Source organism: Euleptes europaea, chromosome 19 (genome assembly GCF_029931775.1).
Source record: "Euleptes europaea isolate rEulEur1 chromosome 19, rEulEur1.hap1, whole genome shotgun sequence".
Taxonomy (NCBI): Eukaryota; Metazoa; Chordata; class Lepidosauria; order Squamata; family Sphaerodactylidae; genus Euleptes; species Euleptes europaea.
Window position 1 is genome coordinate 19,338,792 of NC_079330.1, and position 23,752 is coordinate 19,362,543.

The window sequence follows — 23,752 nt, forward strand, 5'->3', positions numbered from 1 at the left end:
TGATGGACCAAGGGTCTGATTTAGTACAAGGCACCTTCATGTGTTCATGTGTTCAACAGTTTGGTTGCTATGCAGAGAGAGAAAATAGCAAAGCCCCTCTGCTCATCTTCTTGCCTTCAGAACCCCATGAGGGGTTGCCGTAAGTCAGCTGTGACTTCACACAACTTAATTATTATTACTGTTAATTTCTGGCAGGGACCACAGAAGAAGCAAGCGGCGTGAGCCTCCAGCCTGCATGTCTGTCTGCAACAACGGCGCCAGGATGCCTTCTCCACACGAGGCTTCCAATGGCTTCCCCCAGCCCAGTGCCTCGGGCACGTGGCACAAGCCCGAGGAAGAATCTCGGCTGGTGGAGGCTGGCTTGGTGAAGAAGGCCCATCGAGAGATCCTGGACCACGAGAGGAAAAGGCGCGTGGAGCTGAAGTGCATGGAGCTCCAGGAGATGATGGAGGAGCAAGGGTGAGCGTTGGCTTCCGTTCTCCGGGCTAAAAAGGGAAGGGAGATGGATGGAGCAGGCTGGAGAAGGTGTCGATGTCATTGGTGGCGGTGGGCTCAGGCTCTGGGAGATGATGATGATTATTATTATGCTTTCTGATTGGACCAAACGCCCGCCAGTCAACCAGGCTGCCCGCCACCCGTCAGCTGGTCGGAGGGCGGAAGAGGGCCAGCTGAAGGAGGGGTAAACCCAGATGTGACACGAACGCTCTAGCACTCTCCCCCCAAAACTCTGTGATTTCCATAGAGTTTCCAGAGGAGATTGCTAGAGCGTCCCCATCACTTCTGGGTTTATATGTGCGTTGTGTTTGCAGGATAACAAATAATATATAACTGCAAAACTTCTTCCTCTCTTTTAGGCTTCCATACAGATGGGAATCTAATCCCTGTGTGTGTTTCCTTCTTAAATGAGGGGATGTTATATTTCAGCCATAAATAAAGTTGTCAACATCTCATAGTCATAAAATGGTCTTGAAGTCTGGAGTAGTTATCAAGTATTAAGGTCATTACCCTGGGCTCCTCGGATGGGATAAAATCCAATTTAGTCATAGATGTTTGTGTGTTTTCATGCTGGGAATCCATCTCTTGTGGTGAGAGATGCTACTGTAAGAGGGAGGATTTTTCACGCACACAGAAGTACTCAGGAAAGAATTAAAAAATGGGTTAAGTTTCTGTCCTAGTTTCAGGAGTGACTAATATTCCTTTTCAGTTTCCGTTGAGGCCAGTTAAGGTCAAATTCTCTCAAAATCTGGTTTGAACCTGTTCACACCAGAAAGCAGCAGATTCTGGGTCGGATCCTGCTGGCTCTCCTATGGGTGGAGGGAGGAGGGGAGCTTTATGACCCCACAAAAGACTAGGATGGGGTTTATGGGGTCCACATGGACAAACTCACATGAGGAAGGAGGCTTGTTGAGGAGGGAAACTGAGTGAGACTAACCCTATGTTAATAATGGTTTGCAAAGGGTGTGGTGTGGTGTGAGATACGATATCGAAGGGAGGCCATAATTAAATCGATTTGTACCATACATAGAAAAATCCAATCTGCGGCATCCATATTTGGTCAAGTTTGACTTTTGGAGCATTGTGCCCTCCAGTCCTCTAAAGGGTGCATGAGCAAACAAATGTCTAGGCTAGGGTCACCAATGGGCAAGAATGAAGTCAATGGACATATTTGCTGTCTCTGGGAAACCGATACGCAGTCTCTGCCTTAAGAGGTGCTGGAAGGAAAGGGCTCCCTCCTTTGGTGGGTCTTGTGGCTCTCCATATCTGGCATGCCATTCTTGGGAGTGGCCTTTTCCTTGGGCTGTGCTGGCCCCCGGCCCCCACATAGGGTTGCCAACCTCCAGGTACTAGCTGGAGATCTCCCGCTATTACAACTGATCTGCAGTCAATAGAGATCAGTTCCCCTGGAGAAAACGGCTGCTTTGGCAATTGGCCTCTATGGCATTGAAGTCCCTCCCCAAACCCCACCCTCCTCAGGCTCCGTCCCAAAAATCTCCAGGTAATTCCCATCCCAGAGCTGGCAACCCTCCTAACCCCAGAGGAGATGTCTCTTGAATGATGCACGTCCCCCTAAGTAGATGACACAACTAATAGGGCTGGAGGGGAAGGATGAAGGCCACTGTCGGCTTTCGAGCGATAGAAATTGAGATCCCGCAGCGGTTCAGGTTCCGATTCAGACAACGATGGCCTTTTCCAACCTCTGGTGCTCCGAGGGATGAATGAGTCAGAGGGATTTCCATGCTGTGGCCGAGATGCAGGAGAGCAGAGCCCTCCGCCCCCCCCCCACGAGTGACATCAGCTCTCTCTTTCTGATAAAGGGAAGCAACTGCTCCCAGCTCCCCCCGCCCCAACTGGCCTGTGACTCATATTCTGCCAGCGACAGCAATCCCCAGCGGGCCCAGCCTGTCAGACTTGTTTCCTCAACAGTGGCAGGAGCCCACGATTTACCGCTCTGCTCCCTTTGGGAACGGCATGCTGGGAAATTCCCTTCCACGACCAAGCCTGCCATCAGCCAGGCCATCTCTCCGTCAGGGCATGTTTATCCAAACTGGACCGTGCGTTAAGAACAGGAGAAGAACCGTGCCAGCTTCGGCCAAAGCGCCCATCTGGTCAAACATCTTATTTCCAGCCAAGGCTGCCCAGATGATTCTGGGTTCATGATCCCTTGATCCTGCCTGGAGGGCGGGGTTTGGGGAGGGGAGGGACTTCAATGCCATACAGTCCAATGGCCAAAGCGGCCATTTTCTCCAGGTGAACTGATCCCTATCGGCTGGAGATCAGTTGTAATAGCAGGAGATCTCCAGCTAGTACCTGGAGGTTGGCGACCCTAACGAGCATCCCCTACAGTTGCGGGAGATCATTTTTAAAAAAAAAAAAATTAAGTCTGTACGGATATCATCTTTGCAAAAGCGCCATCTGATCATTTAAAGGCTCCGTGTGTTCCCTCCCTGGGATGCTGCCACGTGATCAGTTTTGACGCACGAGCCAGGCCTGGCCCGGAAAGCGCCGCGGCCTTAATTAAGCCCAGGGAAAGGACTCGAAATGCAGACGGCCTCCGCGGCTTTGGAGCTGTCAATTAGCGCTGTTATTTCGGAAGGCCTTTCAAGTGGAGCCAGGCAGACCAACGGCAGCATGGGGGATTGGGATGAATCAATGTGTGGAGATCTGTCTAGGGGTGTCAAACGTTGATTTAAAAATCTCTCGCTATCTGGACTGGGCCAGGGACTTGATGGGCAGGAAGCCCTTGGATCGTGGTTGAAAGCAGCCCGATTTTGTTCAGCTACTAGAGTCTGTTGGGCGAAAACGCATGGTCACTTTATCCTCCTTTAATCCCTGTTTCAGCCAGGATTCAGCCAGGATCGAACACAAGCGTTTCATGTGCGTTCAATCCTGGCTAAAACAGGGATTAAAGGAGGATAAAGCAACCATGCGTTTTCGCCCTGTTGTTTATTCGTTTATTGCTCATTAACAACGAAGTCATAAGCATAAGCATATGACACATAGGTGCCTAGAATGTATAAATACACATGAAGTGTAAAAAGCTTATAATAAATGTATACATGTTCAAAAAAATCTCTTACAGCCCATTCCTGAAATTTGGGCCAAAAGGCCTTAGGAGGCCTCCGCCGGCACAGGGCTCCAAACCGCTGGCACGCAGATGGCGCACGCCAGCGTGAGTGGCCCCAGCGCCAGCGTGCAGGCCCAGGTGCTGGTCCCCGGCCGCCGCCACGGCAGCGCTGGGGCCAGACGCTGCTGCAGTTTCCCGCTGGCCTCTGGCCACCGGCACCGACTGCGGTGGCGAGCCGGGGGGTGTGATGGCGCCCCGGGAGGCATTCCCGGGGCGTTCTGGCGCCGGCTGGGGTGGGGGGCTGATATTACTTGGCCTCCCAAGCCATTTTGGCTCGGGAACGCCCCTTTTTTATTTTCTTGAGATAAGCTGGTGTATCTCAGTTTTTTTCCGCCGGGTAGGAGGCAACGCCGCTGGGTTGCCTCCTAGGCCCGGCGCAGGCATTCCTTTCAGGAATGCACTGTTAGGCTACATGCCAGTGGCATTTACCGGGATAGTTTTTACAGTAAACCATTACCTGGGTTAAATATTTGGTGATCTGATGGATTTTCTCACCATCTACCTCTAAGTCTGGGTGAAAACGCACTGTCGCTTTAGCCTCCTTTATTCCCTGTTTCAGCCAGGATCGAAATCATGCATTTTCACCGAACTGCGTTCAATCCTGGCTAAATCCTGGCTGAAACAGGGAATAAAGGAGGCTAAAGTGTGCCGTTCTTTTTTGAGGGGGTTTACTGACACATGCACTCCTGTGTATTGGTAACACACCACACAAAAAGAATCTTGATGCCTAGGATGTCATCGAGATTGCTTTTGTGTAGTGTTTTATCAATGTACATCTGAACTTCAGTATCGTGATGGGGAGATGATATTTTAGAACAAAAGGCCTGTTAATTTAGAATCCTGGAATCTGAAGAATAATTTGACAGATCAAAACTTCACAAGCATCCCTAATTCAATCATCTGCCACAACGAGCGCAACACAAATGTAAGAACAGCTGCCAGCTCGACTAGATACCACTAAACCTGGGATGCAATGGGATTACAAGCCAAACACCCAGATGTGAAAACATCTGTTGCCTTTACATGAGGCAACATGATACAGATTTGGAGAGGGGTGGAATTACGGCGAGAGAATCTAACTCATTCCAGGGCACTGTGCAAGTTTGTGGCGAGATCTGAACTTGGGGTGGGGGGAATCAGGGTACCTCCAATGTCCTCAAAAAGCTGCTCAGCTCAGGAATCCCTGGGTTTATCTCCCTTTTCTAGCTGGTGTCTTCTTTTTCTTTCTCTTCGCCCCTCCCCTTTCGGCTCTTGCATTTTGATGTGCACTTCAAAAGGCAACGATTTAATGATTCTGTTCCTTTCTGAGCTCCCTCTCTCTCTCCTCTGCCTTTCCATCTTTCTCTCTGCTGCCGCTGCCTGCCTCGCCAATCTCTCTTTTATCTGACAGCCGTCCCAAAACACTGCAAAGCCACAGAGTGGTTTCATGTTGCTAGTGTCTTCCTGATGAGGGTGGGGGGGAGGCAGATGTACTGGATCTCAAAGCTTTATTTATTCTAGCCATGTGCTATACGTAACTACATGCTTTCCCCCTTCTGTTCCCTTAGCATTATCACCAAGCCTGGAAGGGAGGAAAGGGACAACCTTTTAAAGGGCACAGACAACCTTTTAAAGGGTAGATCGATCAATAGCCATGCTAGCTCAATGGAACCTCCATGTCCGGAGGCAATATACCACTGAGTGTCACAGGCAGGGGATGAACACCGTGCGCTTCCCAGGAGCATCTAGCTGGACACTGATGGAAACAGGGTGCTATGTTAGATAGGTTTTTGGTTTAATCTTGCTGGACCCTGATGGAAACGGTGCTACACTAGATAGGTTTTTGGTCGAATCCAGCAAAGATTCTTGTATGTCCTGATTAACGTAGATTGGGGTCCCCAAGATTTTTGACCCTGCAGGCACCTTTCAAATTTGGCATTTTCAAATGCCACCCCAGAATGGCTGCCAAAAGAGGCAGCGCCAAACCCAAATGGTTGTCACACTTTGCAAAAGAATTGCATAAGGAGAATAAAAAGAAATGAAAGGAAGGGGGGTGGGGAAGAGAGAAGGGAGAATGCGGGGAGGAGAAACCCTGCAAGGGGAATAGAACCTCAAACCTGGGAGGTTTTTGGGGCGGAGCCTGAGGAGGGCAGGGTTTGGGGAGGGGAGGGACTTCAACGCCACAGAGTCCAATTGCCAAAGCGGCCATTTTCTCCAGGTGAACTGATCTCTATCGGCTGGAGATCAGTTGTAATAGCAGGAGATCTCCGGCTAGTACCTGGAAGTTGGCAACCCTAGGAAGGGGCCAGCTAAGCAGGAGGGAGGAAGCTGGTTTTTTTCTGCTCTTCCACCTGAACGCTGACATGCCAGGTAGACTGCTTTATTATTTAACAGCAGAAGCACGTCCAGGGAGCATGAAAAATTCAGCAGGGCTTGAATGCCAAGCGGAGCTGATTGCAAGCGCTTCCATAAGGCTTTGATCTCCCTCTTCATAACAGCACCAAATCACCCGTTTTCCTGATCAAGAATATTGCTTTTCTCCCCCCCCCCCATTCCCAGGTGAGCGGGACCCTCTGAGCATCCTTTTGAAGGGTTCTGTTTCTTCCAGGAGTCAGGGAGAGAGAAAATGCATGCTCCGAGGACTCGTACAGATGTGGAGACCTCTGAGCATGTCCAAAGTGTAGTTCCCTCTTGGCTGAGTAATCACACTAAGTCTGCGTTAAGGATTGGAAGAAAGGTTCTTTGAGGCACGGCATCTAAGAAAGCCACTAAGTGCCAGTTCGACTGCCTTGCGCAAGGTACTCTGGAAGGGGTTGAGGCTTACTGCACTGCTTGCAGAATTTTCTGGAGGCCTGGTTAAATATCCAGCGGAGAAAAGATGTTACCAAGAGAGGCAGGTGTAAAACAAGATCCAATCCAGAGATAAATCAGTTTATTTGGAGTAAGACTTGAGACACTTCCAACTAAGAATAGAAGAAGAAGAAAAAGAAGAGTTGGTTTTAATATGCCGACTTTCTCTACCTTTTAAGGAGAACCAAACTTGCTTACAGTCTCCTTCCCTTTTCTCCCCACAACAGACACCCTGTGAGGTAGGTGAGGCTGAGAGAGTTCGGAGAGAGCTGTGACTAGCCCAAAGTCACCCAGCTGGCTTCATGTGTAAGAGTGGGGAAAGCAACCCGGTTCATCAGATTAGAGTCCGCAGCTCATGTGGAGGAGCGGGGAATCAAATCTGGTTCTCCAGATTAGAGTCTGCCACGGGCATGACGCAGCATTCCAAGATGCAATTCAGCATGTGGGTTATTGAGTCTGGATATGAGTTATGTATAGCACACTGAAGAAAAGAATGTGAAACTATCCATATCTAGAAAGATTGTCTGTGCATGTGTTCCTAGACTTGGAAAGTGACTTCCTTGAAGTGGATCAATGAACTGAAACTGACATGGACTTTTGTTCAACTGGGATCTTAACAGTTCACGAGCACCTACGTGTGGAGTTGTAATGTGCTGCTGGTGACTGTATTGTGAGAAAATATTCTGATCCTGTGGAATTGTTGATGTAGTTATATGTGTTTGACTGGATCCTTGCTACATGTATTTACTGTATACATCCTTTGTATTTTGAATATAGAATCATAGAATCATAGAGTTGGAAGGGACCACCAGGGTCATCTAGTCCAACCCCCTGCACAATGCAGGACATTCACAACTACCTCCCCACCCCACACCCCCAGTGACCAGAAGATGGCCAAGATGCCTTCCCTCTCATCATCTGCCTAAGGTCACAGAATCAGCATTGCTGACAAATGGCCATCTAACCTCTTCTTAAAAACCTCCAGGGAAGGAATATGTGTGGCAAACTATATGTGATATTTGGTTTATAATCTGGTTAAGTTTGTTGTGTGGCATTTTTTGTCCTATACTGATTTTGGCTTATATTATCCTTTGGTATAGAGGTGTGATTTAGTTCAACCTCCAGGTACTAGCTGGAGATCTGCTGCTATTACAACTGATCTCCAGCCGATAGAGATCAGTTCACCTGGAGGAAATGGCCGCTTTGGCCATTGGACTCTATGGCACTGAAGTCCCTCCCCTCCCCAAACCCCACCCTCCTCAGGCTCCACCCTAAAACCTCCCACCGGGGGCAAAGAGGGACCTGGCAACCCTAGAGTTGACACTGTAATCACTATACATGATAGGGGTTTTTTTGTCTCGCAATGTTGGAAGGGCTTAGGTTGCCCAAGAGGAATTGGCCAAGTCTCAGGCTGTATATTTTGAGGCCACCTTGAGATCCTCTACTGCGAGAGTGTGAACTTTCTCGTTGACTCGAACAACACTCCCCCTTTTTACATGTTCACGAGGCCTCATCTGTCTCTGAGTCATGGCCGTCCGCCCATGCATGATGTCTCACGTCCTTTGAAGTCAGATGAATGAGAATTATTTATATCTTCATTACGAGAACTCCGATGTGTAGGGCTCAGTCCCAAGGATCTGCCAAGGGCCTAAAAATCAGAAGGAGCGCTTAGTGCTTTTGGGGTGTCAGGCATTTGAAAGTTATCGAGCATTGCACATAGATATGTGGCGGGGTTACTCAGAGGTATGTAGTACTCGGGCTTGCAGATACCTCTCCGGCGCTTGGGAGTCCATATTACGGGAAAGGATTTCCAGGTTGTGAACCGAGACTCGGCTGAGGCTGGGGCTTCAGCCTAAAGAGTTACCTGGGACCGTGCATCGATTGATTTAAAATATTTATACCCCATCACTTAAAATATTTATACCCCATCACTGCTCTTGAGATGGTTTCCAACAATGTATGTTAAAACAAAGGCAATAAAAATACCAGCGTACAATCAATTAAAAGACCTGGGATAAACCATTACTAAAAACAACAGTGAGAGCTACAAACTGTGTGCTTGGGCCCTGGCGCCCTTTATAGGCACAGGTGGGAATAGGCGGGTGCAACATGGGCCTCTGAGATTGGCAGGCAGTAGGAAGCCTCGGGATTGGTCAAAGGATTGGACCAATGGCTCTCTGCTGTTCTCAAGACAGCAGTTTTTGCTACCGCCTTCAACACCTGTCCTTCAGCACCCATAACTGAGCTCAAGACCTCCACACGTATTCCCACTTAGATCTAAGTACAGGCATTCACAAACAATCACTTCCAGGTACAACCTGTACAACACTCTAGGAATTCCCCCAAATCTCTGTGGTTTGTACCATAGAAATCAGGGTATTCCTAGAGTGTCATAGCATAACTTCCAGTTACAGCTGGAAGTGATATCATGCAGCATCGCCCTCCCATTTTTGCTCCTGCTGGATCAAAGAGGCTGCCTGACAACCCTATGGGGGGCATAAAGCTGTGAGCTGCAGAAGGGGCAGTTCCTGGCGATTTGGAGGCAGTGCCTGGGGAGATCAGAGTTTGGGGAAAGGAGGTAGCTCAGCAGGGATGTGATGTCATACAGCCCCCCTTCCAAACCTGCCATTTGCTCCAGGGGAACTGATAGGGTTGCCAGCCTCTAGGTATTAGCTGGAGATCTCCTGCTATTACAACTAATCTCCAGCCGATAGAGATCAGTTCACCCGGAGAAAATGGACGCTTTGGCAATTGGACTCTATGGCATTGAAGTCCCTCCCCAAACTCCTCCCTCCTCAGGCTCTGCCCCAAAAATCTCCCACTGGTGGGGAAGAGGGACCTGGCAACCCTAGGAACTGGTCTCTGTAGTCTGGAGATGAGTTGTGATTCTGGGAGAACTCCAAGGCCCATCTGTGGGTTGGTAACCCCGGGAAGCAGAATTTTTTCTGCTCCTACAGCAACAAAGCAAAGCAGGGGAAAGCGCAAGGGCCCCCTCCCTCTTCCCACCCTGGATGTTTCATTGATGCTTTAAATCATAGAGGTATCGACCGTCCGCCTGCCCTCTCAGGGGACCCAGAGAGAGCCCCATGCAAGTGGAGAGCGGCAGTCCATGCTCCGGTTGGGAGGCTGTAACTCAGGGTTAATGAGCCATGAAAGCTGCTGAAAGCCGGGCGAATCACCCCATAAATACGAGGCCGGGCCCCTTCAGTCAATCGGGAAAGAAAAACAAAGAACTCTTTTTGTCAACGAGGCCAAACGCGAGGGATAAAAAGCATCAGCCTGGCAGAAAGATCTGGCCACCCCGGGCTATATTTCCTCAGATGTGTCAACTGCACTCATCCGCTATCAACTCTGTGGCTGCTCAACCTGCAGCAGGATCCCTCTGTTTCTCTTACTTCCAGGGTGGCTGGTAGGGTTGCCAAGAGCCCGGTGGCGGCGGGCAAACTCCCACCAATCCACCCGACTGCCCGCCGACCAGCTGAGGGTCGGCAGGCAACGTGTGCACTCATGCCCGCCACGCCCACGTCACTTCTAGGTTTACCCGGAAGCAATGCGGATGCTCTAGCAACCTCCGCCGAAACTCTATGAAAACCATAGAGTGTTGGCAGAGACTGCTAGAGCATCCGCTTTGCTTCCGGGTAAACCCAGAAGTGATGTAGGCGCGGTGTGCAGGGGGCGCATGCGCATCATGTGCCCTAGCCACACCCCTGAAAAGCTCCTGCCAGTGGAGGTAAGGGACCTGGCAACCCTAGTGGCCGAGTCCCATCCCCCCATCTGCCACTGGCAGGGGATGGGAGGTAGGGTGGTCTGATCCAGGTTGAGAAACTCCTGGAGACTTGGGGGGTGGAGCCTGGGAATCACAGAGACCTCAGTGAGGTCACAGGCTCCACCCTCCAAATTCCTCATAAGTTAATTGGGCCATCCACCCCAATTCCCTGAACCCATCCCTATGATGATACGCCTGCCCCTCCAGCATTTTAAGGATAAAAATAGGGACACCAGTGTGACATCCACTTTTTATCCCAAAGCTTCCCTTCAGTACACCACCAGTGGTGCTGTTAAGACCAGATTTTCATGCGTAGGGTTCCAAAACTGCCTAGGTAAATGCCAGACGATTTGGGGTGCAGTGCCTGAGGATGGTGAAGTTTGGGGAGGATGTGATGTCACTTCTGGGTAAAGCTCTAGGAATTTATCATAATCGCTATAGTACAGAGCATAGAAACTAAGGGAAATTCCTAGAGCCTTACTAGGCAAGTCATGTTTTTCTCCCACTCCTCATTTACTTGAAGGTGGGAGATTGAGACTGGGGGGGGGGGGTGTTCATGGAATTCCCCACCAGACCCAGGCATTTAGGAAGCCTGTTCAGGCATAAATACAGGACTCCAGCTCATGTGCATAGTGGGGGGGCTGGCAGACAAAGACAAGCAAGGTGTAGGTTTGCACTTTCATATATTATCATCTAAAAGGGAATCCCCATAAAACATTATGTCCAGAATCTAAAATAACTGCCTCAATGCACACCGCTAACCATATTTGATGTCTCTGTTCTGTGCTGTGTGCCGTGTTCAGTAAGCAATGATAATTATTTCAGATGTCTAACCCCTGACGTTTCGACCTGAAAAATCCTCCTTTCTGTTGTGTTTCTCCGCTGCGTGAACTGAACCTACGATTTTTTCTTTCCGTGACATTTTCTGTTTGCCTGCACCGGAAATGTCGGCCCGGTCCAACGTTATAAGCTCAGCGATTAAAAAAAGCATTATAAATCATACACGTATAAGATTATAGGTGGCTGCCCAGTGCATACAAAGAAGTCACTCTGCGACTACATCTCCCATTTGGCTCTTTTGCCTGAGCCGCTGAAGGATTAATTGATGCACTTAAGTTCTCGGGGAGTGATGAGATTAGCTCCCACCCCCTCCCCTGGCTTCTCCTAGATGAGTATGCCCAAATTGGGTGTGGAATGATGGCAGAAATCGGATGAGCGGCATCCAAATGAATGAAGAGTTGGATGAAGTCAATGAATTGCACACGTGTGTATTTACACAGCACCTCTGAGCAGGAGCCCCGTGGTGCAGAGTGGTAAGCTGCAGTACTGCAGTCTGAGCTCTGCTCACGACTTAAGTTCGATCCCAACGGAAGTCGGTTTCAGGTAGCCGGCTCAAGGTTGACTCAGCCTTCCATCCTTCCGAGGTCGGTCAAATGAGTACCCAGCTGGCTGGGGGTAAAGGGAAGACGACTGGGGAAGGCCCTGGCCAACCACCCCGTACACAAGTCTGCCTAGTAAACGTCGGCATGTGACATCACCCCATGGGTCAGGAATGATCCGGTGCTTGCACAGGGGACCTTTACCTTTTTTTAGCAAGATCTAGTGAAAAGCAATATCACTGCAGATCCACCAAGCCTGTTTCTTAGTTATCTTGAAGATGTTAAAGTAAGGATGGGTTCCCCAGCAGTTTTTTTTCTGGGAGAAGGATGGAAATTTGAGGGGAAACAGAAATGTCATACATTGTCTTAACCTAAAAATCTTCTTGCTACATGTTTTCAGCAGGTCACACTGTGTCTTAAAACACATTTCACTCATTCCCCTTCAAAATATTTCACAGGATCTTTTCCCCACAAAGCCCCTTGAAATTTCAACTGCAAAAATTTTCCCATTTGTAGGGTTGCCAGCTCCGAATCAGGAAATACCTAGAGATTTTGGGGGTGGAGCCTAAGGAGGGTGGGGTTTAGGAAGGGGAGGGACTTAAATGCCATAGAGTCCAATTGGCAAAGCTGCCTTTTTCTCCAGCGGAACTCATCCCTGTCGCCTGGAGATCAGTTGTAATAGTGGGAGATCTCCAGCCACCACCTGGAGGTTAACAAGACAAAGAATCACCTGCACTGTGGGTAGTAACTAGTAATAAGAAAAAACAGTACATGGCTATAATATGCCCAAAATGCATATAGACTACCTAATAAGAAATATAGGAAATATTAATACAGGTGCAATTCCCTGAAAGGAATGCCTGAGCCAGGCTTAGGAGGTAACCCAGCGGCGTTGCCTCCTAAGGAGGTTTTGGCACTGCCGAAACCTCTACCCGGTGCAAAAAAAACACCATGCAACCCTCATCGGGTTCCCCGGGAGATACGCCAGCAAAAAGCAGGCGTATCTCAAGAAAATAAAAAAGGGGTGTTCCCGAGCCTGAAAACAGCTCAGGAGGCCGACTAACATTGGCCCCATCCCCGGCCGGCACTGGAACGCCCCAGGAACACCTCCCGGAGCGCCAGAATGTTTCCTGGCTCGCTGTTGCGGCCTGTGCCAGCGGCCGGAGGCCAGCGGGAGGCTGCAGAAGCATCCAGCCCAAGCGCTGCCGCGGCGGTGGCCAGAGACCAGCGCCCAGGCCTGCATGCCGGCGCTGGGGTCACTCACGCTGGCGTGCGCCTTCCGGGAGCCGGTGGTGTGGGCCCCCGCGCCGGCGGAGGCTGGTGGAGGACTCCTAAGGCCTTTTGGCCCAAATTTCAGGAATGGGCTATAACAAGAATACATGCAAAAATGTAAAGACCACGCACGAAAATGACAATACACACACACACACACAAAGGAAAGCTTACTGTTCAACCTGGATAATTATTATGTTGTACGATAAGCTTTCCTGTGTGTGTGTGTGTGTGTGTGTGTGTGTGTGTATTTGTATATAATTACAAATGCAACACTAACAAGAATACATACAAAAATGTAAAGACCACGCACGAAAATGACAATATATATATATATATATATATATATATATATATATATATATATATATATATATATATATATATATATATATATAGTGTTGCATTTGTATTTATATTTCCTATATTTGTTATTAGGTATTCTATACACATTTTGGGCATATTATAGCCGTGTACTGGTTTTTCTTATTACTAGTTACCACCTGGAGGTTGGCAGCCCTACCCATTGGGAAAAACTGGGGAGGGGTATCCTTAGGAAAAAAGGACGGGGTGATTAGGAGTTTCTCAACTGATTGATGGTCATTTGTGACATAGTCTCTCTCTGCTTTGGCCTAACAGGTACCCTGAAGAGGAGATCCGGCAGAAAGTCGGAACTTTCCGGCAGATGCTGATGGAAAAGGAGGGTGTGCTCACCCGCGAGGACCAGCATGGGAGGCAGATGTGAGTATGGAGGAGCCTGTATAGGGACATGGGAGTGGGCTTGAAGGAGAAAACAGATGTTCAGATGAATACGGGAAAGGGGAGAGTGGGATAACCAACCAGCTAGTGTTGGTGAAGGGGAAGAGTTAAATCCCTCTTCCCCCAATACTGGAGCCCTGATGCAGATTGGCCCCAGACACACTCCGTTGCTTTTTAGGGCCCAGTTACACTTCTAGAATTTCAGTCACAGAATTTCAGCATCACCAGGAGTTTGGTCTTTCATTTCTATTATCATTACATTTTTTTGCATCCTATTTTCCTCCAGTAAGCTCAGTGCAGAACACTTCGTTATCCCTTTCTCATTTTCTTCTCACAACAACCCTGTAGAGCGAGGTTGGAGAACGTTCCTGGCTCAAGTTTGCCAGCCTCCAGGTGGTGGCTGGAGAGCTCCTGGGATTGCAACTGATCTCCAGGCGACAGAGCCCAGTTCACCTGGAGAAAATGGCGTGGACTCTATGGCAGTATATCTAGGGTTGCCAGGTCCCTCTTCCCCAGTGTCGGGAGGTTTTGGGGTGGAGCCTGAGGAGGGCGGGGTATGGGAAGGGGAGGGACTTCAGTGCTATAGAGTCCAATTGGCAAAGCAGCCATTTTCTCCAGGGGAACTGATCTCTATTGGTTGGAGATCAGTTGTAATAGCAGGAGATCTCTAGCTATTATTTGGAGTTTATAAAATTCACTTATTTGCTTTATAGTGTTATAGTGCTGTTTTGGGTTGCTCCAATTATTTGGAGGTTGGCAACCCTAATTATATTCCGCTGAAGTCCCTCATCACCTCAAACCCCGTCCTCCTCAGGCTCAAACCTCAAAATCTCCAGGTATTTCCCAACCTGGAATTGGCAAACTAACTGGCTTAAGGTCATTTGATAAGCTTCATGACTCAGTTAAGATTTTCAGTCCAGATCCTACACCATGCTATCTTGAGGAAAGAGCTGAAAATTAGAGAATTCAAAGCCCCCTTCTTAAAAGGGCATCTTCCCTGTTCTTCACCAAGGACAAAAATAGGACGGTGCTTTGCCAGGAACCAGTGCCCAAAATAGGAACTTTATGCAGCCCTAGCTTGGAGACGTTCCAGAACATTTATATCTTTCCTGACTTAACCAAGTCTTCTTTTGAGGGTGACATGCTTTTCGCTGCTCTCTGTTTCAGCCATGGGTTGGGGAGAGGCTGTGGCTCAGTGGTAGAGCATCTGCTTGGCATGCAGAAGGTCCCAGGTTCAATCCCTGGCATCTCCAGTTAAAGGGACGAGGCAAGTAGGTGATATGAAAGACTTCTGCCTGAGACCTTGGAGAGCCGCTGCCGCTGCCAGTCTGAGTAGACAATACTGACTTTGATGGACCGAGGGCCTGATTCAGTAGAAGGCAGCTTCATGTGTTCATGTGACCCATGGTTTCCCTTGGATGTTCAGTTCCAGATACCTTAGTCCAAATCTGCGCAACAGTGGCACATTCATTGCAAACATCACACGTGCATTTGCATAGCCGGGTTTCTCCCCAATATGTGTGTGCGTAAAGTGCTGTCAAGTTGCAGCCAACTAATGGCAAACCTGGAGGGTTTTCAAGGCAACAGACTAACAGAAGCAGTTTGCCATTGCCTTCCTCTGTATAATGAACCTGGTTTTCCTTGGTGGTCTCCCATCCAAGTACTAACCAGGGCCAACCCTGCTTATAGGGTTTCCAAGTCCCTCTTGGCCGCTGGCGGGAGGTTTTTGGGGTGGAGTCAGAGAAGGGCGGGGTTTGGGGAGGGGAGGGACTTCAATGTAGGGTTGCCAACTGCCAGGTAGTAGCAGGAGATCTGCTAATTCAACTGATCTCCAGCCGATAGAGATCAGATCACCTGGAGAAAAATGGCCGCTTTGGCAATTGAACTCTACGGCATTGAAGTCCCTCCCCAAACCCCGCCCTCTTTAGGTTCCTCCCCAAAAATCTCCTGCCGGTGGCGAAGAGGGACCTGGCAACCCTACTTCAATGCCATAGAGTCCAATTGCCAAAGCGGCCATTTTCTCCAGGTGAACTGATCTCTATCCACTGGAGAAGATCAGTTGTAAAAGCAGATCTCCAGCTACTACCTGGAGGGTGGTGACTCCACCTGCTTCGCTTCTGAGCTCTGACGAGATCAGGCTAGCCTTTTAGCCCCCTTTCTGCCAAGTGTTGCAAAAGGGTGCATTGCTGCTTCCTGTCCTCCCACAGTTAAAAAAAAAGAATTGGATCTCTTTCCCTGTACATTATGTGCAGCAACTCAGCCATTTAAATGTATGCGCACCGATCGCATCGCTGCGCATCTGTATTCTGTGCTCCGGCGTCAGTAGCTAGGCAGATACAAAAGCCCTGAATAGACCCTCCTCGGCTCTGGCCGCGCTCCCTTTCCTGTTTTGCCAGCCCACGGCCGGTTCTGCTGTATTTTCTGAGCCAAAACATTCTGGGGTTAAGTTTCCCTGAAAGCAGCCAATTATTCACTCAGCTTGTAATTGGGTTAAACTCCCCGAGAGGACGGAGATTAATGCCTGCCGGGATGCCTGTCTGCCAGCGGACCTGCCTCCCTTTGCTGCGTTCCCCCTCCCCCTGTTCGACATCTTTGGAGGGGAAGCCAAACAAAGAGGGGAGGTTGGTTTTCAGGAGCCTCCTGGCGCAGAGTGGTAAGCTGCAGTACTGCGGTCCGAGCTCTGCTCCCGGCCTGAGCTCGATCCCGAAGGAAGTTGATTTTAGGTAGCCGGCTCAAGGATGACTCATCCTTCCATCCTTCTGAGGTCTAGATGGCTAGATGGCCATCTGTCAGCAATGCTTATTCTATTACCTTAGGCAGATCATGAGAGGGAGGGCATCTTGGCCATTTTCTGGACAGGGAGTAGGGGTCACTGGGGGTGTGGGGGGGAGGTAGTTGTGAATTTCCTGCATCGTGCAGGGGGTTCGACCAGATGACCCTGGTGGTCATAGAATCATAGAATCATAGAGTTGGGACGACCAGGGTCATCAAGTCCAACCCCCCGCACAATGCAGGAAATTCACAACTACCTCCCCCACCCACCCCTAGTGACCAGAAGACGCCCAAGATGCCCTCCCTCTCATCATCTGCCTAAGGTCACAGAATCAGCATTGCTGACAGATGACCATCTAACCTCTTCTTAAAAACCTCCAAGGGAGGAGAGCTTACCACCTCCCGAGGAAGCCTGTTCCACTGAGGAACAGCTCTAACTGTTAGATAATTCTTTCTAATGTCTAGATGGAAACTCTTCTGATTTAATTTCAACCCGTTGGTTCTGGTCCAACCTTCTTGGGCAACAGAAAACAACTCGGCACCATCCTCTATATGACAGCCCCTCTCAGTCTTCTCCTCTTCAGGCTAAACATACCCAGCTCCTTCAACCTTTCCTCATAGGACTTGGTCTCCAGACCCCTCACCATCTTTGTTGTCCTCCTCTGGACACGTTCCAGCTTGTCTACTTCTTTCTTCCCTTTGGTCCCTTCCAACTCTATGATTCTAGGTCAGTAAAATGAGTACCCGGCTTGCTGGGGGTAAAGTGTAGATGACTGGGGAAGGCAATGGCAAACAACCCTGTAAACATAGTCTGCCTAGTAAATGTCATGATGTGACTTCACCCCATGGGACAATAATGACCTGGCGCTTGCACAGGGGAGTACCTATACCTTTACTGGCCAGCCTGTATAATTACATCTTCCCATGTAAGCCTAAGCCCTGACCTGGATGGCCCAGGCTAGCCTGATCTCGTCAGATCTCAGAAGCTAAGCAGGGTCGGCCCTGGTTAGTATTTGGATGGGAGACCACCAAGGAAGACCAGGGTTGCTGTGCAGAGGAAGGCACTGGCAAACCACCTCTGTTAGTCTCCTGCCATGAAAACCCCCAAAGGGGTCGCCGTAAGTCAGCTGCGACTTGAAGGCACTTACACACACACACATGTAAGCCTAAAGTCTCAGGTTCCCATTGCAGCCACAGCAATCTTCTCTAAGCACATCTGTGCTGATGTTTCATCGGTTCTCTGGCTCCAGGCTAATTCTGAGCCTGTAAGCATATGTAAAGGTAAAGGTCCCCTGTGCAAGCACCGGGTCATTCCTGACGTTTACTAGGCAGACTTTGTTTTATGGGGTGGTTTGCCAGTGCCTTCCCCAGTCGTCTTCCCTTTACCCCCAGCAAGCTGGGTACTCATTTTACCAACCTTGGAAGGATGGAAGGCTGAGTCGACCTTGAGCCGGCTTCCTGAAACCGTCTTCTGTCGGGATCGAACTCAGGTTGTGAGCAGAGCTTGGACTGCAGTACTGCAGCTTCCCACTCATGGGGCTCTTTAGCTTCTGTAGCATACTTCATAACATAGATGAGCCTTCTCATAATCCTGGTCAGAAATAATTCAGAGAATCCAAATAGTATACGTTTAATCTCTGCATTTTAATGTGAGGAGTTGAGGACAGCGCACATGATTTCCTCCTTCTCCCCGGTTGCATCCTCACAACAACCCTGCGAGGAAGGCTACATTGAAAAGGGGGAGAGAGAGTGTATCGCTAGCCTAAAGATTACGCAGTGAGCTTTGTGCTCAAGTGGATATTTGAACCCATGTCTTCTTGGGTTTAATCCGACACTGTAAGCAGTATGCCACATTAGGTCTCAATTGCCCATGTGTCTGCTGGAGGCCCGAACAGTTAATCTGGACTCTGAATAATGTCCAGATTTGCCCACTGGGCAATGCTAGGCCCGGCTAGGGTGGTGAGGAGGTCAGTTTGCTGAACACCACATCCTGTGCGATGCACAGCCATCTTTTGTGCGATGCATTTGAATGCAGAATAGAATTCACAGTTGCCTAGAAAAGTTCACATGCAATGTAGACCAAGGGTTTAGATCTATGTATCTGCTTTTGCCAATAAGTGTTCCAAACATACGTTGCTGCGTACAAGAAGGTGGATACATCTGCAAAAGTAAAAGGAAACATTTAGTACATCTCTACACGTTGCTTCTTCTTTTTTCTCCCCTTGGACAGAGTGATAGAAAACCATCACATGGTGGACGGAGAGGAATATGCAGTGGAGTATCCCAACTACGGGGAGGGCTACCCCCTCGGGTGCGATTGTGCAACTGACTGCTATCAAGATGACAGCAGTCACCGAGAGTACAGGTGAGTTACCGGGATATCACCTGGGTTTTCATGAGAGGGTGGGTGGTACAACCTCCTCGCAAGGGTGTAAACCTTTCTAAAAGCCAATGTACTTGCGTCTTCTTTTTCCCAGGATGGGTGCTGTTGGGAAGCAAGTTTTCCCCACCCCCACTTTCCCACAGCATCTTGGTACTTTCCTGCATCTCCTAGGTTTACCCTGTCTTTTCAGAGACCTTCCCCAAGGCTGGTTTGCTACAGTGTTTCAGGAACAATCACAACGATGGGAGGGGCTGTGGCTCAGTGGCAGAGCATCTGCTTGGCATGCAGGAGGTCCCAGGTTGCATCCCTGGCATCTCCAGTTAAAGGGACGAGGCAAATAGGTGATGTGGAAGACCTCTGCTTGAGACCCTGGAGAGCAGCTGCTGGTCAGAGTAGGCAATACTTACTTGGATGGACAAGGCAGCTTCATGCGTTCAAGGTGTTCAACAAAGCTTGGTTGGCTGCCATATGGGAGGGAAAGACAGGATTTTCCAATCCTGCTCACACTGGTGCCGCTTTCCTTGCCCCAATCCCCACAGTGGCCATCCCCTCCCCATGCCACCAGGGGGCTTTTTTGAAATTCTCTTTTTTTAAATCAGTGATTGCTATATCAATATTTTTTAAACCTCCGTAAAAGCCCCTGGGTCGCATGGGTCGAATTGCCATCAATGGGACTAAGCAGGGAAAACGAGTAGGGTTCTCAGCTCTGTGCTGGGAAATACCTGGGGATTTTGGAGTGGTAGCTGGACAACTTTGGTAGAACTTTTTGAAGGTCTTATTTTTCCTGCATGCATGAACATTCTTTGTCATCGAATTTGACCCGTTTATCCAACACAGAGGAAGGTGAGAATGTATAGTGGTTGCAGTTTTGGACTAGAATCACAGAGGCCCGAGTTCAACTCTTCACTCTGCCATGAAGTTCGTCGGCTGACATTGAGCCAGTTATTCTCTCTCTGGCTTGCCTACCTCACATGGTTGTAGTGAGGATAAAATGGGAAAGAAAGAACCAGGCACATGTCCTGAGCTCCTCAGATGAAGGACCGAATAAAAATATGATAGACACAAGATATCAACCCTGACCTGGATAAGCCAGGCTAACCCAATCTCTTAAGATCTCAGAAGCTAAGCAAGGTTGGCCCTGGTTAGTATTTGGATGGGAGACCACCAAGGAATTCCAGGGTGGCTGCACAGAGGCAGGCATTGTCAAACCGCCTCTGTTCATCTCTTGCCTCGAAAACCCTATGGGATCCCTATGTCAGCTGCAACTTGACAGCAAAAAGAAAAAGAAAAGAAAAGAAAGAGAAGAAATGTTTCATGTTACCATGCTGGAGAGCCAGCATGGTATAGTGGTTAAGATCGGTGGTTTGGAGCGGTAGACTCTGATCTGAAGAACCGGATTTAATTCCCCACTCCTCCACATGAGCGGTGGACACTAATCTGGTGAACCAGGTTGGTTTTCCCACTCCTACATGTGAATCCAGCTGGGTGACCTTGGGCTAGTCACAGCTCTCTTATAGCTCTCTCAGCCCCACCTACCTCACAGGGTGTCTGTTGTGGGGAGGGGAAGGGAAGGTGATTGTAAGCCAGTTTGATTCTTCCTTAAGTGGTAGAGAAAGTCAGCATATAAAAACCAAATCTTCTTCTTCCTCTCTCTCTCTCTCTCTCTCTCTCTCTCTGCCTCTTCTGCAGGCTGAAGAGGAGGTCCAGCACTTCAACCTCTCCCCCACCCAAGAAGAAAAAGAAAAAGAAATCAGGTCACCGCCGGAGCCGGTGAGTCATTCTTCACCCAAATGAAACCATCAGGTTTGGTCTGGGCAGGCACAGATGGATTAACAAAATCAGAGATTCCTATATCCATGTGCAATACTCAGGGAGGCTGTGGAATCAGTTTTTGAATGAGATAGTAAATGAAACATATGAACAGATCTAAATAGTGCCAGACTATCTCTGCAGGTAACTCACCATTCTCTGCACTGACTGGCAGCTTCTCCTTTCTCATAGGTGCTACTCGGTATCTTTTAACTGGAAGAGCCAGATACTGCATCTGTAGGGGTCCCAGCCTGGACCCTACAAACAGAGGAAGCTTTCATGGGGGGGGGGGACCTTTGAAAAAAGTATTCTATGCATTGTGATGTCACTTCTAGTGAAAACCCAGATGTGACATCACAACCACCCACCAGATCTCTAGGAATTCCCGTATCTCTATGGTAAAGACAGTAGAGGTTTGGGTAATTACTAGAGCCGTGGGAGGACAGGGACCTCAGAGGGGTACAATGCCACAGAGTCCACCCTCTAAAGGATCTGTTTTCTCCAGAGAAACTGATCTCTGTCTTTTGGAGATGAGCTGTAATTCTGGGGGATCCCAGGATTTCACCTGGAGGCTGGCATCCCTACCCAAGCCACATTCTGCAGGAGGGTTTTTTCATGTGCTACGATTGAGAGGGAAATGCAAGGTACAGACCGCCCTCCTCTTCCATGCATATACAGCTTCAATATGGGCGCATGCATTCCCTTGAAAATCTGGGGTTTCAATCTGGGCCAAATGATGCAACGTGCAGTCCTATCCCTGAGCGAGACTGACAGCTGACCTGGTTTTTGAAGTGTGAGGTGTTTGGCATCTGACAAGCTGATTGTGAAGTCAGGTGGACTTACAGGATGAGCGAAGAATCCTCTTAGTGACTTTTTTTTTTTTTTGGTCAGTCTTCTGTGGAAGAGTGGAAAGGAAATCAAGGGGCTCCTTTCAGGCTAACCCAATTTATTTCAGCATCACCTTTCGTGAGTCAGCCCTCACTTCTTCAAATGTATCACACAAAAGGAAAATTTCACGCCAATGTTTCTAGGACAGTGATGGCGAACCTTTTAGAGACCGAGTGCCCAATCTGCAACCCAAAACCCACTTATTTATCGCCAAGTGCCAATGTGGCAATTTAACCTGAATACTGAGGTTTTCGTTTAGAAAAACCCACTCATACATTCACATCTTTTCAGAGCTCACTTCTTCAGACATAAGGGGAAGAAGGAAAAGCCTTTCCCTCCTTTTCATCGAAAACGACAGAAGGGGAGGCGGAAAGCGGGAGGTGACATGAGAGAGGTCGAGTGTCACGAGTGAGGAGGGGCCCTGCTCTCCGGGTGCCGCCTTGACTACGGGGGTCCTTTGACGGATGGCGGGAGAGGCCAGAGGTCGCGGCCGCTCTCGGTCTCCTGCAACGAACATGCACAAGGAGCACGGAGGAGCCGGGTCAACAAACACTTGAGCCCGGGGGAAGAAGTGCCGGAGCACGGGCTGGCGGGGGGGGGGCGTGCTGCTCAGCAGAGTCTCTCCGAGCTCCCGGGCGGTCAGGCGCAGGTGAGAGAGAGAGAGAGTGGGACACCCACCACCACCACCATCCCGTAGGAGAGGAGAGGAGAGGGGGGAGGCAGCGCCCCACCCCGCCTGCTGGCTCAGGCCAGCGGGGGCGCACCGGAGCCCGGCTCGCACGAGGGAGGCCCGGCCCAGAGCGGTGGGGCCTGCCCGCCCAGCCTCCTCACGCAGCGGCGGTGCAGCTGCCCCCGGCCCACCGGCGTCCTGGACGGGTGTGTGTGTGTGTGGTGGTGGGGGACTCCCACCGACTACCTGTCTCTCCTCCTCCGCGGCGGCAGGGGCTCCAGGACTTGGGAGCCCCCCCCCCCCGCTGCTGCCACCCCGCCCCCCACTGGTGGCCCCAGCCTCCGGCGGAGGGCTGGCGGAAACGCCCGGGCCTTCCTTCTTCCTCCTCCTCCTCCTCCTGGGCGCAGGGCGGCGGGGGCAGGGCGAGGCCTGATGTTGCCGGGGAGCCTCCGGCGGCTGACCCGGGCTGGGAGTCGCCCACCAGCAGGCAGGGGGGCGGCAGCGGCTCTTTGTGCCACGGGAGATCCGGGCCCGGCGAGGGGACACGGCCCAGCGCCATCGGCCAACCGCGCCAGGCGCTGAGGCTCGGGAGGGGGCGGGCACTGCTGCCGTGCGCCTGGCCCTCTCACGCAATGCAGCAAGCCACTTACCCGCGCGTGCTCACAGAGGGTTACGCGTGCCGAAGCCGGCACGCGTGCCACAGGTTCGCCAACACGGTTCTAGGACCTAAGAGAATGCCTGGACTATTCTCTTGGACACTGATTGATTGGTGGGATGGGTGTAGATAGGGTAAGTAATGGTCTAATTAAATCACCTTCGGTTGACATTATGGAGATTAGCTGGCCCCATTGTCCAGCCAAGCACACCTTAGGGGCAGGGGGAAAGTTCAGTGGCCAACCGCCTTCTTCCCAGGCTTGACACACAAGATGAATCCCAAAACCCTCTGAGAGGCATCCATTTTGTGGGGAGCAGTTTCTTGCTCTTATGCCAGTCTTTGGCCCTTGTGCCTCCATGGCACCCATTAGTGGGAGGAGGGGTCCGACTGCTTACAGCATCCTATGTGTAAGGTAGGGATGCCAGCCTCCAGGTGGGACCTGCGGATCCCCCAGAATTACAACTCATCTCCAGACTAAAGAGATAAGTTCCCCTGAAGAAAACGGATGCTTTGGAGGGTGGACTCTATGGCATAATACCCCACTGAGATCCCTGTCCTTCCCAGACTCCATCCCCAAATCTCCAGGAGTTTTCCCAACCTGGATCTGGCAACCTAGTGTAAGGGACTGAAATGGGCTGGTTGTTAAGAACATAAGAAAAGCCATGCTGGATCAGACCAAGGCCCATCAAGTCCAGCAGTCTGTTCACACAGTGGCCAACCAGGCGCCTCCAGGAAGCCCACTAACAAGACGACTGCAGCAGCAATTTCCTGCCTCTGTTCCACAGCACCTGATATAATAGGCATGCTCCTCTGATCCTGGAGAGAATAGGTACGCATTATGCCTAGTATTCATTTGGACTAGTAGCCATGGATAGCCCTCTCCTCCATGAACATGTCTACTCCCTTCTTAAAGCCTTTCAAAATGGCAGCCATCACCACATCTAG

The 23,752-nt window shown here is 50.0% G+C and overlaps 1 protein-coding gene across 1 annotated transcript in view; it reads left to right on the top strand.

The window, feature by feature from the left end:
* The first annotated feature begins 204 nt into the window (after positions 1–204).
* Positions 205–23,752, top strand: part of SRRM3 (serine/arginine repetitive matrix 3) — a 65,858-nt gene continuing 42,310 nt past the window's right edge. The window contains exons 1-4 of the mRNA XM_056865133.1: positions 205–459; positions 13,511–13,612; positions 18,633–18,767; positions 20,475–20,555. Coding sequence (XP_056721111.1) covers positions 236–459; positions 13,511–13,612; positions 18,633–18,767; positions 20,475–20,555 — 542 coding nt within the window. The 5' untranslated portion in view covers positions 205–235. The remainder of the gene's footprint in view (positions 460–13,510; positions 13,613–18,632; positions 18,768–20,474; positions 20,556–23,752) is intronic.